The 15,341-nt window shown below is 39.5% G+C and overlaps 1 protein-coding gene across 1 annotated transcript; it reads right to left on the reverse strand.

Moving 5' to 3' along the window:
* Positions 1-2,737: 2,737 nt before the first annotated feature.
* On the reverse strand, positions 2,738-14,998 carry LOC146617046 (transforming growth factor beta-3 proprotein-like). Its single transcript, XM_085373661.1, has 7 exons — positions 14,226-14,998; positions 10,229-10,392; positions 7,897-8,026; positions 7,674-7,781; positions 6,863-7,028; positions 6,518-6,671; positions 2,738-4,455 (listed from the first exon to the last, which is right to left on the reverse strand). Exons 1-7 carry the CDS (start codon positions 14,569-14,571, stop codon positions 4,297-4,299), a joined length of 1,227 nt encoding a protein of 408 aa, XP_085229787.1. The 5' UTR covers positions 14,572-14,998; the 3' UTR covers positions 2,738-4,296.
* Positions 14,999-15,341: the final 343 nt, after the last annotated feature.

The following is a 15,341-nucleotide window of genomic DNA, read 5'->3' on the forward strand; positions in this document are numbered from 1 at the left end:
GCTGGCTTTCGTTGATGGTTGAAAGTCACTCATGCATGGGGCACAGCCGCTCTGTACCAGTAATGTGTGTTGTTGGTACAGGGCTGTCTGTAAACCCATTAAAGCCTCGACCCCTGTTTTTAGACCTTGTCATGCCCTCTGGTCTTTGTGTTTCCATCAATGTGCTTCATTTCTGATTAATTGTGACAGGGAACAATAATGGGCACGTAGAGAAACGGAATTCTTTCTGGCTACTTGTCAGTCCGTATTAGCTCAACCAACAACCCCTCCAATCGGTGTAACCCATTAGCAGAGCTGACATAAAAAATATAAGCAACCTCTGATCACCCAGTCTTTAGACAAGCAACTAAACATTTGGTAATGAGCCATCAATAACACCAACTTTTGGGTAAGAATTGCACAAGATCTGCCTGTTGTTCTTTTTCATTCATTTTACTCCATAGTGTGTCTGATATGCCAGTTACTAATGCTAATACAATCTTAAACGTTTACGTGTACATTTCCCACTTTATAATTGTGTCTTCAAAATTGTAATTAATAGTATAGTAAAGTAGTAGTAAAGTAAGTTAATTATTCTTAGATTTAACTATTTAATAAATCATTATCAAACTCTTACAGATGACAAAGTAAGAACAGCCAGAGTCATGCAGCCACTGGGGAAGCCTGTGTGGGGACTATGCACATACACAGCACTGAAGTAATATCCAGTGATTATTAGTATTATTAGTAACAATTTCTATCATATGTCTTTTAAAGAGCCTATTTCCACTGTAATAATCTTCTGAGCTTTATCAGCAAATTTAAAACTGTGTTGACATGGCCACATAAGTAAATAGTGAGAGTGAGTGACCCAAGATAATTACCCTAATGTACAGTGCTGCTCAAAAGACTTTCATATCATTTTTTAAATTGGTCTCGAGCAGAGCTAAAGTTCCCCAACATTTTTTAAGGTCTTTCAATTTTTTTCTTTGGACATTTGCTGCTTTTACACCTTTTTCCCTTGTTTGTTTGTCAAGGTATTTAACACTGACCTGTGAGTCATTAGAGTATTTAAAAAATCACCTAACTCAAGGAATGAACCAGTTTGTGTCTACACACCACAGACAACTTAGAAAAGAACAATTTTTAAAATGTATCTATAGGTTTTGTTATTAGCATTGTGTTGCAAGCACATGGAATTTGTTCTCATTTCTCTTTAACTGAATCTAAAAAAAAAAAAAGATAGCACCGCTTGACTGGCATAAATAGTATTTTTGCACTAACCAGCTGATTAACAAAAAGTTATTTGCTGAAAACCTGACATATCTCAGTATGGTGTGCAGCATGTTCTTAAAAACAATTAAAGAAACTGAGCAAGTGGAGATAAAAAGAAAAAGTTGGCCTTAAAAAACTATCACAGATGACAGTATCTGAAAATCATTTCCTTAAGAAATAGGAAAAAATGGAAGGATGGCTATCAAGAAGCCATTCCTAGAGAAGGAAAATATGGAGAAAAGGCTAAGATATGATACATTACACAAGAACTTGACTGGAAATCAGTGGCAGCAGGTCTGATTAAATTTGCAATCAATATGTATCGAGGAGGTCGAGGTTTAACAATGAGTTTCTACAGTCATCTGTAAAACATGGGAGAGGCTCTGTCATGGTTTGGAGCTGCATTTCAGACAGTGGTGTTGGAGATCTTGTCAAAATTGATGGAATTATGAACACAAAAAAGTACCATAAGATTTTGATCCAGCATGTTATACCACCTGCAAAGTATCAGATTGGCAGCGGCTTTGTTACCTGGATAGAAAGAGCAAACAAACGAACACTATCAGTCATGGATTGACCTTCCCAGAACTTGGATGTTAATAATAATTGAAGCAGTGGGATCATCTTGACAGAGAACAAGAAGCCAAGGCAGCCAACATCCAAAGAATGTCTTTCAAGTAGTCTGGAGAAATATTCCTGAAGACTCCTTAAAGAAATGACAAGAAAGCTTGACTAAGAGAGTTCAGGCTGTGTTGAATAAAAAAGGGTTTTATATCAAATAATGTTTTTGTGTGTTTCGATACCTTGTTGCACCTATGTCCTATTTTCCTAGTAAACTACAAAGAAATAAGGGGTGGCGTGTGACTTTTACACAGTACTGCAAGTAATAGCATGAGCTTAGGCACCGCTGTAAAAAGTGTCTGGCTCTACTACTGAAAGCAAGTATCAAACTCTGAGGAGAACACATACCTAGGTATGAGGCGGTACTGAATGTAATATGCCTTTTTTTCAGTTTTTTTGCGTGATTTATGCTATCCATTTTATGAAAAACAAGGAAATAAAGAGATGCCTGTGCAGTAATACGCTCTTAAAATAAGAGTAATTGCTTTTTGCCTGGGAAAGCTGTTAAGCAGTAACCCCTGAGAAACTTGAATTTATCACTCTGGTTTAAAAAAAAAAGAAAAGGCTGTGCATGCGCCTGCAGGAAACAGGTGGGGTTGGTGAGATTCAAGAAAGAAAAATGATGTTTGCATGGAGCCAAAACATTATGTGAAAATAGCATTTTAAATGACATTTCAATAAGGCAGACAAGAACAGTTCATACATTCATCATCTCCTAATTTGGAGTTAAATGTTTGCACAGATTTGAACGTTACGCTTTAAGAAGGGGCTCATAGATTTTTGCATGATGTCTTTTTAATAACAATCATTTTATCAAACAACATGACTGCCAAAAAAACCAAACAAAAAAACAACAACATGATGTAAATGTCACCTAAAAGCTAGATGACTGCGATTGGGCAAATGTCAAACAGTACAGGGATTCAGAAATGAGTTGGAGAAAATGAGGTCTAACTGTACATCAGGCCACTGTCATGTTATAACTTTCCCTCCACTCCCTCTTCATTTCTGTTCCATTAGGACTTCACACTGTAAGAGAGCACCAAAACAAACAGAGACAGAGCAAAAGGGAATGAAAGACTGCAATGTTTTGGGAAGCCCAGACTGCACATGTAAATTCCTTGTCAGCGGGCTGGAGTGAAGGGTGACAGGTGAGTTGACAGGAGACAAAAGAGATAGAAGAAAACAGCTGCACTAAAAAAATGGCCTTTAGTCAGACAAATAAGGGGATTCCACATAACAGGTTAAACTCCTATATGGACAATAATGTTGCATATTCTTTCTAAATCACAAAGGAAATGTAACAGTACCCACAGTTTAATATAAAACTGTTACACGTCAATCTTCTTCCCAGTTAGTGAAACAATCACTATACGACAAGTTGCATAACAGACTAAATCTGCTATTAATGTAAAAGAAGTCTCATAAAAACCTGTTGCATAACACGTGTTCTTTTCCAGTATATTCTTTGATGTCCCAAAAATAATGTGAACCTGTTAAAGATGAAAACTTCCAGTGAATGGCAGTGTGCTCGTGGCTAGTTTCCATCACAGTTCTTCCCTTCCATACAGGTCCCCTCTTCTTCTTCTTCTTCCATTCGTTTTAATAGATTCACCGAGAAAAAAAAATAAAAACGAGACCATTGCTGCTGGCTGGCCAAAAAAAGAAAAGCTTGGCTCAACCTTCTTTGTTCATTGACTTTCCATTGCAAATCCAGCAGGCATTCTCTCTCAGCTCTCCTTTTCCCTGACCACAGCTATGGCTTTGGATACAGCAGCAAGTCTGTCCTTTCTCCTTTTGTGTTTGAAGATAATGCCCACTGTTTGAAGTGAAGGGAATTTAAGGCAAGTTTAAGGGAAAATTGGGCCTGAAAGAAGAGACCTGTCTATATTTGTGACGACTAACAATGTAAAATCAAGGCTAGATTCAAGAAAGAGTTACACAAAAATACTACAACGTAGCCCTCTTTGAGTAATTATCAATGAAGCAGCTATAGTTAGTTTTTTTGTTGTTTTTATTTTAATTTCTTTCATTTTGTCACAAATAGGTGCCCTTGTCAATCTAGCCTCTAAAGTATGTTGTCCATCCTCACAAATATAGGGGGAAATATTTTAAGCTCAAGTCTTATTTGGGACTATTTTTTTAGTTAGATTCAAATTAAACTACTTTACTTGTCAACCAGAACCAATTGAGGGAAACAATAAAAATTAGTATCAAAATATCAAGTTTGTTTGTTTTGGGGTTTTTTGTTTTTTGAGAAAATCTGCATCGTTAAAAATGTGCCACCTCCTGAGTGGTCTTCAAATCTAAGCCATGAGGCCACAGTTTAAGTATTTGTCACAGCTAAAAGTCCAAAAGTCATGCATGGGTTTGGTCTGTACCGAGTAAAATCCTGCCACACTGCCTCACATTCATGTCCTCTCAGCTACACTTGCAAGACTTGACAATCATGTTGGAGAGTTGCTCCACTTTAGGTGTCCGTCCAGAGTAGTAGAGTATAGTGAGGGGTTCCAGGTCTTGGGGGACACAGCAGGGGGAGGCGGATGCCTCTGGATTCAGAGTGTTGTAGAGGCTCAGCAGCTATTGAATAGGACATAGAAATTAAATAATTATAAAATTCACATTTGTTTTGTGTACCGTGTATCTCTGCTGTCTCTTCCTATGTGATATTACATGGCAGAGACATGGCACACAAAGACTTCTGCGCAGAAATCCATGAGAGAAAGTAGTAACAGCAAAGAGCCTCTGCCCCTCTACCAGAGAGCCAAACATCTGGTTTTTCACAGCCAAACTGGAGAAATATACACTCACTAGCCACTTCATTAGGTACACCTGTTCAACTGCTCATTGACGCCAATATCTAATCAGCCTAACACATGGCGGCAACTCAGTGCATTTAGTCGTGTAAACATGGTGACGATGACCTCCTGTTCAAGTTCAAACCGAGCATCAGAATGGGGGAAAAAGGGTGATTTAAGTAACAGTGAACGTGGCATGTTTGTTGGTGCCAGACAGGCTAGTCTGAGTATTTCAGAATGTGCTGGCCGGCAGGGATTTTCCCACCAAACCATTTCTAGGACAATTTTAAAACAATAGTCCGAAAAAGGGAAAAAGAGAAAATAACCAACTCTGGGCAAATATCAGTATGAAAGATGAACATAGCTACAGTGACATCACCCAGTGGTTTGTGAAGTCCTGTTCTGAAGCCTCGTGACGAGGGCTTCCCATGTCGCCACCTTGGTTGCAAAAACTGGACATGACGAGGCTGGGCAGGTCTGACTGCGAAACCAAACGCTTACCGCCTAACAACTTGTGACTGACAACTCGTCAACTCGTAAGCCAATGTCTTTGTGGTTTCATAGCATGCATATGGTGCATGAAACATGGTACGATGTACACTGGCAAAAAACAATAACAATATGAAAAAAGAGTGACTGCAGAGTGACCTACAAGCTTAGCAGAAAAGTGACTATGGAAGTCACGACAGAAAGCTGTTTTCCCATAGACATCTATAGGGCCAGAAGTCTTTTTGCAACCACAACTATTGCCATCTGGTGACGTTCAGATAGAATGCACGTTTAAGACACTTCTGCATTGATGGAGTTTTCCGACCCACAAGGTACGTCCATGTTTTATACATGAACAACGCAAAAAAGCAAAAACACTGTGTTTATATCAGACATCAGTGGAGAATGGCCAGACTGCTTTGAGCTGATAGGAAGGCAGCAGCAATTCAAATAAACCACTTGTTACAACCAAGGTATCTCTCAACATGACAATAAGGTCACTGTACTCTAATGGCTTCCACAGTCACCGGGTCTTAATCCAATAAACCAACTTTGGGATGTGGTGGAATGGGAGATCCACATCATGGATGTGCAGGCGATAAATCTGCAGCAACTGCGTGATGCTGTCATGTCAATATCCACCAAAATGTCAGAGGAAGGTTTCCAGCTCCTTGTTGAATCAGAACTGCGTGCAACCTGATAATAGCAAGGTATAGCTAATGAAGTAGCCCGTGAGTGTATAAAGCATACCTTGTTTACTACTGATGCAAGTGCACAGATGAGGTTCATGATACACACACACACACACACAAAAAAAAACCCACCATAAAAAATCATGAAAGGAACCAATTTCTGGCTAACATAGCTGTAGCTCTTTTCCTTTCCCCTAAAGTCAACTTTCTTTTGACTGGATGCCCCAGCAGGTGGGGATTCATTCAGTTTACATATCAAATAAAGAATATAGCTCTTTCCCCATGTTTAAATACAGGGCTCAGTCTTGTTAACACAAAACAGCTGCCTGGAGATTCAGTGGCAAAGTGGCTAGAGTTTCTGCTAGAAGAGTTACAGCCCAAGGCATTTTTATTTTAATCAATGCAATACCTATACTCTGACTGTGAAAGATAGCTTTCAGATATATTTATCAGATATATTGATTTGTGATCAAATGGACAAGTTTTTTATATTTTGTTTTTTACACTGTAATTTAAAATACCATGTATAGTTGTAGTGAATATACATATAAAACATTGACATTTATGATGCTTTTTTTTCTGCAATCTACGATGTACTTAAAGGTATTTTTGTTTCTGCTGCTGTAAATTCTTGCAAAACTCCCTCAGCATAATCCCACTTACCGAGCTGTGCGTTGTGTCTGAGCTCCTCAGGTAAGGGCATGGCCCAGAGCAGTAGTTGGCATCGTAACCACTGGGCTCGTGGATCCACTTCCAGTCCAAATCACGGCGGAAATCAATGTGCAGCCGGCGAACACAGCAGCTCTCCTCCGTGTTTCTGTGATGAGGAGGAACAACAAAAACATAGTCAGTCTCAAGAAATGTTTTCAGTGGAACATTTAGGTTCTCTTAATATTTAATTGTTGTATCAAATATTTAAGCTCCTGCACATGAAAGTACCATTAAAACTTGACAGCACTAAGAATAGATTTCTCAAGGACTAGCTAAAACTGGCGTGAATCCCCTTACGAGAAACAGTAGTTTGTGTCCAGCGCTCTCTTGCGTCGGCGTGTTGACTGAGTGTCCAGGCGGTGGGGCGGGATCATCATGAGGATGAGATGAGGGAGATTCTGTTCCATTTTCCTCTTCAAGTGATCCAGATCCAAGCGACTGTGCTCCTCCTCTTCATCAATACCTTGATTATAAACATGATCCAAGTGCACAACTATTAACAACTGTGGAAAAAATCCATCCTTTTTTATCTGAGAAAGACCTTAAATATTATTCACCATAATATAAGAGCACTTGTACTGTATTGCAATTCATCAAATTGAAGCATCTATGCTTAAAAATTATTTCTATGTAAATAACCTTTGATTATTTATCACAATAAAGATGTGATTTGGTTATTACGAAGATTACATTTTCTTTCTTTCTTCCTGTTAGAAGGGAGTTTTTCCTTCCCACTGTCGCCAAAGCGTTTGCTAATCAGGGGTTATATAATTTAGGGGGTTTTCTGTGTTTCCTTTGTGCTATTGTTGGGTCTTTGCCTTGAGGCAACTATTGGTGATTTGGCGCTGTATAAATAAAGGTGTATTGAATTCAATGAAATGTTGCCATGTAAATGTATTGCAGGGATGGTAAGAACTCACACAGAGCATAAAACATGACTTGCACAAACCCCTAGTAGCTATGTCCATCCTATATACTGTTTTTTTGTTTGTTTGTTTGTTTGTTTGTTTGTTTGTTTGTTTGTTTGTTTGTTTGTGTGTGTGTGTGTGGGGGGGGGGGGGGGGGGTATATATAAAAACTGATGTGACAAAATCTCACTGTAGCTCACCTTTAAACTTGACCTCCAGGACCTCACTTTCCTTGTCAATGATGTCGCCATTTGGGCTGAAGGTGTGGCATGGACAGTGGACACTAATTTCCAAACCCATATTAGATCCTGCAATTAAAAAAAGGCAAGCTTTCATTAACCTTAATGGTAATCCTTTATTATTCCTAATGATAACAATTCTGAGTTATTATGAAATGAGGAAATATGGAGATCTCAGGCTCACCTCTCTTCATCAGCCACTCCCGCACTGTTTCGGTCACATCAAAGGAAATCCATTCTGCGGTACCTTTGGTCAGCACATTCTTGGCTCCAATGAAGCGCTGCTTTCTAATGTGTTCATTTCGCCTCACGATCTGTGAAGCAAAAATAAATAGTTGGTCTGAAGCCTTTTTTCTCAACTGTTTTAGTTGTTCTTGTTCTGATTGTTCAATAATAGTGAATCATGTGGAGGAAAGAGTGCATTCAATATATTAATAAACTATGAATACAGAAAAAGTACACTACACTGAGGCTATGTCGACATGTACATGGGTATTATTTAAAATGGGAGTTTTTCGTTTTTGCCTTGAAATATCACTTTTCACGTGAAAATGCAAAAAACAATGTCCAGGGCTGTCAAAAGCATACCGGGTGGCACTACAGCATAACTCTAACAATACGGAAATGTTGACCAATCAGAAGCTGACAAACAATGAAGTTGCACACACAAAACTGACACTCACACATCTGACTTTCCTCATTCATTTCCCTGCCTAGATTTAAATCTTCACCCTGGAAGGGGTTTTTCAAAAGCTCCAATTTCAGTGACCGTAAAATGACAGTAAAATGCCATTTATGTGTTGGAAAAGGCTAAAAGCTATAGAAAAGCTACATTTATCAAAATACGTGTGTGCACGTAGACGGACTGCAGGCAAGGGGTGTTTTTAAGCTAAATGCAAATTCCCACCTTTGCATAATAAGTCATATCATGTCATAACTGTTCAAATGATGAAGAAGGTTTGAAGTGGCAAAAGACAAAAATGACAAAATATGCATTTCTTACATCAGCCAGACTCAATATGCTAAAATTTAATGGTGCTATATCTTAAACAAAAGATGTATTTTTAATCAACAAAAGGCCAACTCTGCTATTATAACAGCTGTCAGTTACTTTTAGTTAAATTCCCCATTAATGCTGCTTTTCGCAGTGTTCCAGGAGACTGTATCATTGCATTTGATAAAATCAGACTAAACCTTGTCTTTCCATTTTTGTTGGCTTGTATTTATTTCTTTATAACTAAAGACATGTGGGAATGTGCACAAGATCTATAAATTTACATTTGACTATTTCTGTTATTATTTACTTAACTTTTGGCAAGGTTGCTACAGGTCCCTGGTTTTTCTGTGGAATTTGGCTATTTGGCTAGAACATGCTATAAATACCTCCTCTGTCACCAGAGCAGGATGCAAAAGAGCTTTTTTCTAACCGCTATTAAGTCACTGAACAAGTTATGACCTGTTTATTTATTTATTATTAATTTTATTGACAGACATTCTTTTTTTGTATTTTGCACACATCTAAATTATTCTTTTTTTTTTTCTTGTGACCTTCTAATCTAGAGCTTTTTTTCCATAGGTTTTTCACACACTTTTTACTTGTTAATCTGTGGTGTGACAATGAAGTTTAATCTGAATCCATGTTGGAGGTGTTTTTCGGTCAGTGGGTTGGGCAGATCTATTTTTATGAAAATAAAAAGGCAGATTTTAAACAAAATCATTTATTTACACCAAAATCTTACAAAACCAACCACAGAACACAGCATACATGTAAATACCAACATGCCAACCATGTGTATCTAAGCACCTGCACACACACCAGATTGCTATGATGCTTTTAACTGCCAAGATTAATACCAACTCTGGGTACTATGTTAATAGTATATTTTTCTGTCATTTAATTGTGTATCGGTTACTTTGGTGTAGCATTGGGGAGGTCCTTATCAGCAGGAAAAGTTGTAAAAGTTAAGAAGCTACAGTTAAAACTTTTTCACAGTTTCCAAAAACAAAGAGTGGACCGAATTGGAGTCTTTTCTGGGCCAACTCTGGTCCCCAGGCCATATGTTTGACACCCCTATCTTAGATCCTTATAACAGAATATTGCATTAAGGACATTAACTACAATATTCAGTACTAGAGATCTACACATAACTATAATTAAGATCATTATAGACATTTGTAGATGTCTACTACTTGTTCTTCGATAACACTGTCTGTGGCTAACTGTCCCGGTTCTGCAAAGATCTTGCAGGCCTGCTGAACCTTTCAGTTGTTCATCTATTTGTTACCTAGAGCCTAACTGCAATCGAGTTATAATTGTCTATTTTTTGTTAGTTGGAGCCTGAAATAACAATAGAACTGACTAGCTATTTCAAGACCGGTTTCTCAACAGTTCAGAATTGTAGTGGTATTTTTCTTTTGTTTGTTTTTCCTTGTATACAAAGATTACATCCAGAAAAAGTATTTGCGGTCTGCCTTTTATCTAGGTAGAAGGACAAGGAAACGGTACCTTTACGCACCTGGTAGAGCTCAATCCGCTGTTCATTCCTCTTGGCAGTCGAGTTTGGAACTCTCAGCGCTCGAAACTCTGCTCTGAACAGGTTGGTGGCGTTCCTCTCCATGGCGGAGATGTTAAAACGGAAAACCTTAGAAGTCATGCCTTTTGGGCAGTAAGACAGATCGTCTGGAACAAATAGAATAAAACAAATGTTTTGTGAGGGAGCATGCTTAGAAGTATTTTATGTCCGTAGATAGATAAGACAGATGGACCTTGTATAGATAAAGATACACAGTTCAAATCCGATCTTGGCCATAGTGGTTCTGTGGTGTCTGGCACTACGTTTATCACAGTGAACGACTAGTGTTGCTGCACACCTTAATCAGAACTTGTCAGTGTTTCTCTAACACATTTTGTCTATATTTGGTGGAAATGAAAATGTCGTCACTGAAATAGCATTATTTAGATAAGTATGACCTCACCTATCTGGTATCAAAAACCTTCCTATCCTCAGTCCCACTGACAACTTTTTGGACCTGAACCCTTTCTGACCATGATGACTTCTCCACAGCCCAACCTCAGTCCTTGAGACATGCCAGACTCTGTATAAGTACCATGCTTTAAAAGGAAATCTTTCCGATGCTTGTTGTCCACACTCTCAACACAGTAATTTGAATGACCTTAAGGCTGCTCTGTGAACCAACTCGAGGCCGTGGCAGGTGTAAATGAAGCAGAAGGCTGCCACAAGACTGACAGGTCAACCTATTACCTCTGAACCCCATCAAAAAGCTAATGTATGTAAATGAGATAAAGCGCGTGATGTCACTGGCCCAGACTCAAATTTTCATTTCACAAAGTCAGCCTCCAAGCACTCTTATGCCTCATGCAGGGAGCACCATTGGCGCTGTGGCTTGTAATCACTGACAGTCTACTGTCTTAAAGGAGTGGTTTGATATTTTGTAAAACTTACATTCCCACTTCCTCGCTGTAGGTTACGTGAGAAACGTGACATCACTGCTATGAATTCCACCCCAAAAAAAAGGATGCCGCGAGCTAACAGCTAGTCACACGTCATTTCATTCTCAAAATATAATAGGATCTAATGTTGGCAGCTAGATGCAGTATTCTTGGCGTGTGGTAATACATGATGTCATTCACAAGCATGTGCCTATTGTGGAATGATAATAAAATCTGTGGCCACCTTTAATGAATGACAGTACATTCTAAAGTGTAATCAAGGGTAAATAACACAGACCTCTAGAGCGTAATTGGATACAAACAAGTCATGTGACGTTGAAAAGAAAAAACAACTGACACGGTAGAGGTTTGGGAGTATAGTTAATGAATGCATTAACAGGGCCGGATACTGCACCACTGCTCAGTCTTGCTGCTATGCTTTCCAAGTACCCATTTGCATTTGAATTGAAAACAGTCCCTGTGGTCCAGAAAACATTTTTTCCCCGTAGACCGCCATTATCAAAAGAGACATCTGTAAAACTGTTAAATACGATGGATCAAATTCATGGAGTCTTAGCCACAAAAGTGAGTTTTTATTTCTTGTCTATGGACTGCAGATTGTGGGACAAACCAGTCAGTGGGCAGCTAATGGTGTAACCACAACAACAAAGCTTCACTAAGAGCTACAAAGTGTTCGAGTCACTTTAAGAGGGGTCACAGTGTTTCTACCCAACATTACACAAAACAGTCTCTCAGTAAAACCTTCCCAAGTCTTATCTGCACCTGAATCTAATCTAACTTTAACTGTAGCTTTATCATTACACAAAAGAGATTAGGGGTGCTTTGTAAAAGGTATCCTGGTGATAGGCGTGGCAGATCAAAAAGTGCTTCGTCTGTATGTGTCGAGGGCAATGAAAGCTGATGTAATTTGTTTTTATTTTGAAAGATTTGTTGGAGAGTTTGACACATCATCATACCTTAAAGAAGATGGGGATTTGTCTCCATCTGTTACATAGATTTTGAGTAAATACATAAAAAACCCTGCATTTTTCTGCAGGAGAAGACATGTTTTAAATTTGCTTGAGTTGTTGATGAACTGGGTTAAAACAGAGGGGACCTTACCCATTTGCTCCCATTGAGGTAAAACTTATGTTTTGAGTTTTGTATGTCTTGTATGAAGAAGTAAACTGGATAAACATGGAGAATACATTGCTTTAAATGTTGTTTTAATCTAAAAGATGTTTGCGTTGCTTTTTTTTTTCCTTTCCTGCAAAATTCAAAAGTGGACCTCAACCAATCTGAAAGTTCATCATCTTTCCTTCTCCATCATATGAAAATCACATTACCCACTCTCAGTTTAGGGGCTGAATGAATACAAGTGGATATACTGGGCATTGACAGAATGCATATTTCCAAGTATGAGATCACACTGGACATATTAAAAAAAACACTGGCATACACATACAACTCTTGTATTTAAGATTTTGTCATCAATCGGCGTGTGTTATTCTGTTTAAACACCAGTGAACAGGACACCGTATATAAATCTTTGTCGTCACATTGTCGTACCTCGAGACCATCCGTGGCTCTCAAATCCAGCTACGCCTATTTCCTGGTGTTTTTGTCAAAAACCATTTTGTGAGATTTGAAACAGAACATTGCTGAGGGAAAGTAGGTCTTTTGAGAAACACCTGTTGATTTCAAAGGGACTGTGATGCAATGGTCTTGGCTTTGCTCTAGACCATGAGGCCCGCTTCGCCTCTCGCACACGCACAGCAGTTATCCTATTCTGCTTTTTCGGTAATCCAGACTCAGTCGGACCACATGCCACTTGAATTTCCTTCAAGTGCTGACACATGTCCCTCCAGCACAGGTTTTCCAATTACAGTTCGTAGCTTTTTATTCTATAGAGGAGAAAGTCAAATATGGGTTTAACACATGTAGAGGAAATAATGTGAGCCTAAGCAGTCTTTATGTGTTATTTTAACAAATATTTCACATATAAATTTAAACTCATTTTAAGCCAAGTAATGACTTGTTACCTATACATGCTGGCAATATGAGATGCTGGCATAGTCTTTAGACTTAATTGGGTTTAGGGCTCAGCCTCACACACGGTTTAGTAAAGTTAAACCTGAGCTGTCCTGTATGTGATCTCATTCTCGTGGGCCACCCGCGAGCATAATTAACTAGCCAAGACGGCCAGTGGGGTCACTGCCATCTCAATAGGCAAGTGGGTGGCACCAGCATGAGGGCTACAGAAGAGCCAAATCCTCCCATGCAGAGAAACTCTAAACCAGAAAAGAGTCCTTCTATCCCAGCTAATGGGGAGGTCCTGCTGTCTAGCTTTTCCTGCTCATTTCTGATAACTTTTCCAACTCCTTCTTCTATAGGCATCCCCATCTGCCTGTGCAGATGTCCCTCTCATTTGAACCTGACTGGAAAGGAAATGGGAACATCTGGGATGGGAGACATGAACCATAGAGAGGGGAAAAAAACAAAGCGAATAAGAGCGGAGTCAGGAGTGGGAGGAGAGTGGCCTTCCTGGAACACAGGTTCAGACATAAAACAGGTTGGCGAGCACAAAAGAAATAAAGCACATCATTCACAAGGGCACTGCTTTCTGTTCGCCTTTTAGTTTTACAAAAATTCAGAGAAGAGTTTTATACAATTAAACATTAATCTGCCAAAGGGGAATTTGTTTTTTCTATGTTTGCGATGATTATGTGACACTAACCAGTTACCAGCACAAACACTAAAAAAGAGGATTTAGTTTGTAAAAGAGAGGACGGCTTGAATGGAGTTAAACGTGGAATATAAAAATATATATATTATAATAAAAATAATATCATAAAATTGAGAGAGTCTTTTGCCAGCTAGAAATTTTATCAATCTAAAACTGTCAATGAAACGGAATTACATAATTGCTGTTTTGAGTCTTGTGCCGCTGGGTTTAGGCGTACACTCTTCGTTTGATGCGTAATTACGCACTATGGACACGTTGGTGGCTGGCACAAGTTGGAGAAAGACAGCTTGGCTGTCTGAAAAAGTGCGATACTTACTGTTCTCCGGCGGTCCGTTGTCCATGTTGAATTTGTATATCTCTTTGGCATAGTACTCTGTCTCTGTGTTGTCTTGACCGCAACTCTGCTGCCGATCCCTCCCCAACTCCTCCAGTAGCTCCTTGGTGCTGTTATACAACGCTTGGATTTGATAGGGGATTTTACTCGGTCCAAGGGATTGTGGAGGACTAGTCAGACGAAGTTTGCTCAAAATTTGACCCCGTATCGCCTCGACCCTCTTCCTTTTCACATGGTCAATATCCACAGTGGCACAAGTTGACAGGGATGAGCTCAAAGTTGCGCAGTTGAGGAGGATGACAAACAGTAAAGCCTTGCCCAAATGCATCTTTCTCTCTGCATTTGTTCGCTCGATGGTTGAAATGTGTGGAGGACTACCAGGGTCCGTGTCAACTATCCGTCAAAATCACAGTCCTGTGACCTATGGTTCTTCTTGTGCTTCTCTAAACTTCCCTTGGAAACTAATGCTTAAAAACTCCTCGCTTGATTCGTTTTCTTGTCCCCTTCGCCTGCGGAAATCCAATTTTGTGTTCGCCCATTAGACACAACTCAATTCAAAGTCCCGAAAAAGACGCTCTCCCACATATATGAAACTGATCCGTAGAAACAAGCAATCTGGTCTTTTGCATACTTGTACTCACTCCAGCAGATTTATCCGGTGGCCTGGCACACTTCTCCTCTAAGTCTGTATCACTTAAATGTGGAGCCGCCTTATTGTCTCAGAGGAGGCAGACCGCAGGTTGTCCCGTTAACGAGGTATATGCGACTCTGAGCGGTCGGTATGGCCTCACATGAGCTTTATAGCGGTCGTTTCTGACGTTTTGATGGAGGAGGGTCCCCGGGAGCGCCCAAAACGTAAGCGGGCAGTGAATGCAACGCTCCAGTCATCAACTCTGACATAATAAGCAAGTTTCACGGGCAGGCCCATCAAACAGCAGGGACAATTTAAGCTCCAGCCCACATTTGTTTGTTTACGAAGGTATTTGAAGTGGTGTTCAGGTCTGGTCTTGTGGTCCCCGTTTGTGTGAGTGTGAGTTCGCGTGTGTCTTTATAGTCGTACGTCGCTGTAAATTATAACCGTGTTGAAATCTCAGTTGG

Source organism: Diplotaxodon limnothrissa, linkage group LG15 (genome assembly GCF_057381915.1).
Source record: "Diplotaxodon limnothrissa isolate DT_005_m linkage group LG15, D_limnothrissa_male_GT1.1, whole genome shotgun sequence".
In the NCBI taxonomy this organism is placed as follows: Eukaryota; Metazoa; Chordata; class Actinopteri; order Cichliformes; family Cichlidae; genus Diplotaxodon; species Diplotaxodon limnothrissa.

Coding starts and splice junctions, on each gene's coding strand:
- LOC146617046 (XM_085373661.1), bottom strand. CDS start 14,571: ATGCATTTGGGCAAGGCTTTACTGTTTGTCATCCTCCTCAACTGCGCA. Junction 7,782..7,896: donor GGAGTGGCTGATGAAGAGAG/GTGAGCCTGAGA, acceptor TTTTAATTGCAG/GATCTAATATGGGTTTGGAA. Junction 4,456..6,517: donor CAGACACAACGCACAGCTCG/GTAAGTGGGATT, acceptor CCTATTCAATAG/CTGCTGAGCCTCTACAACAC.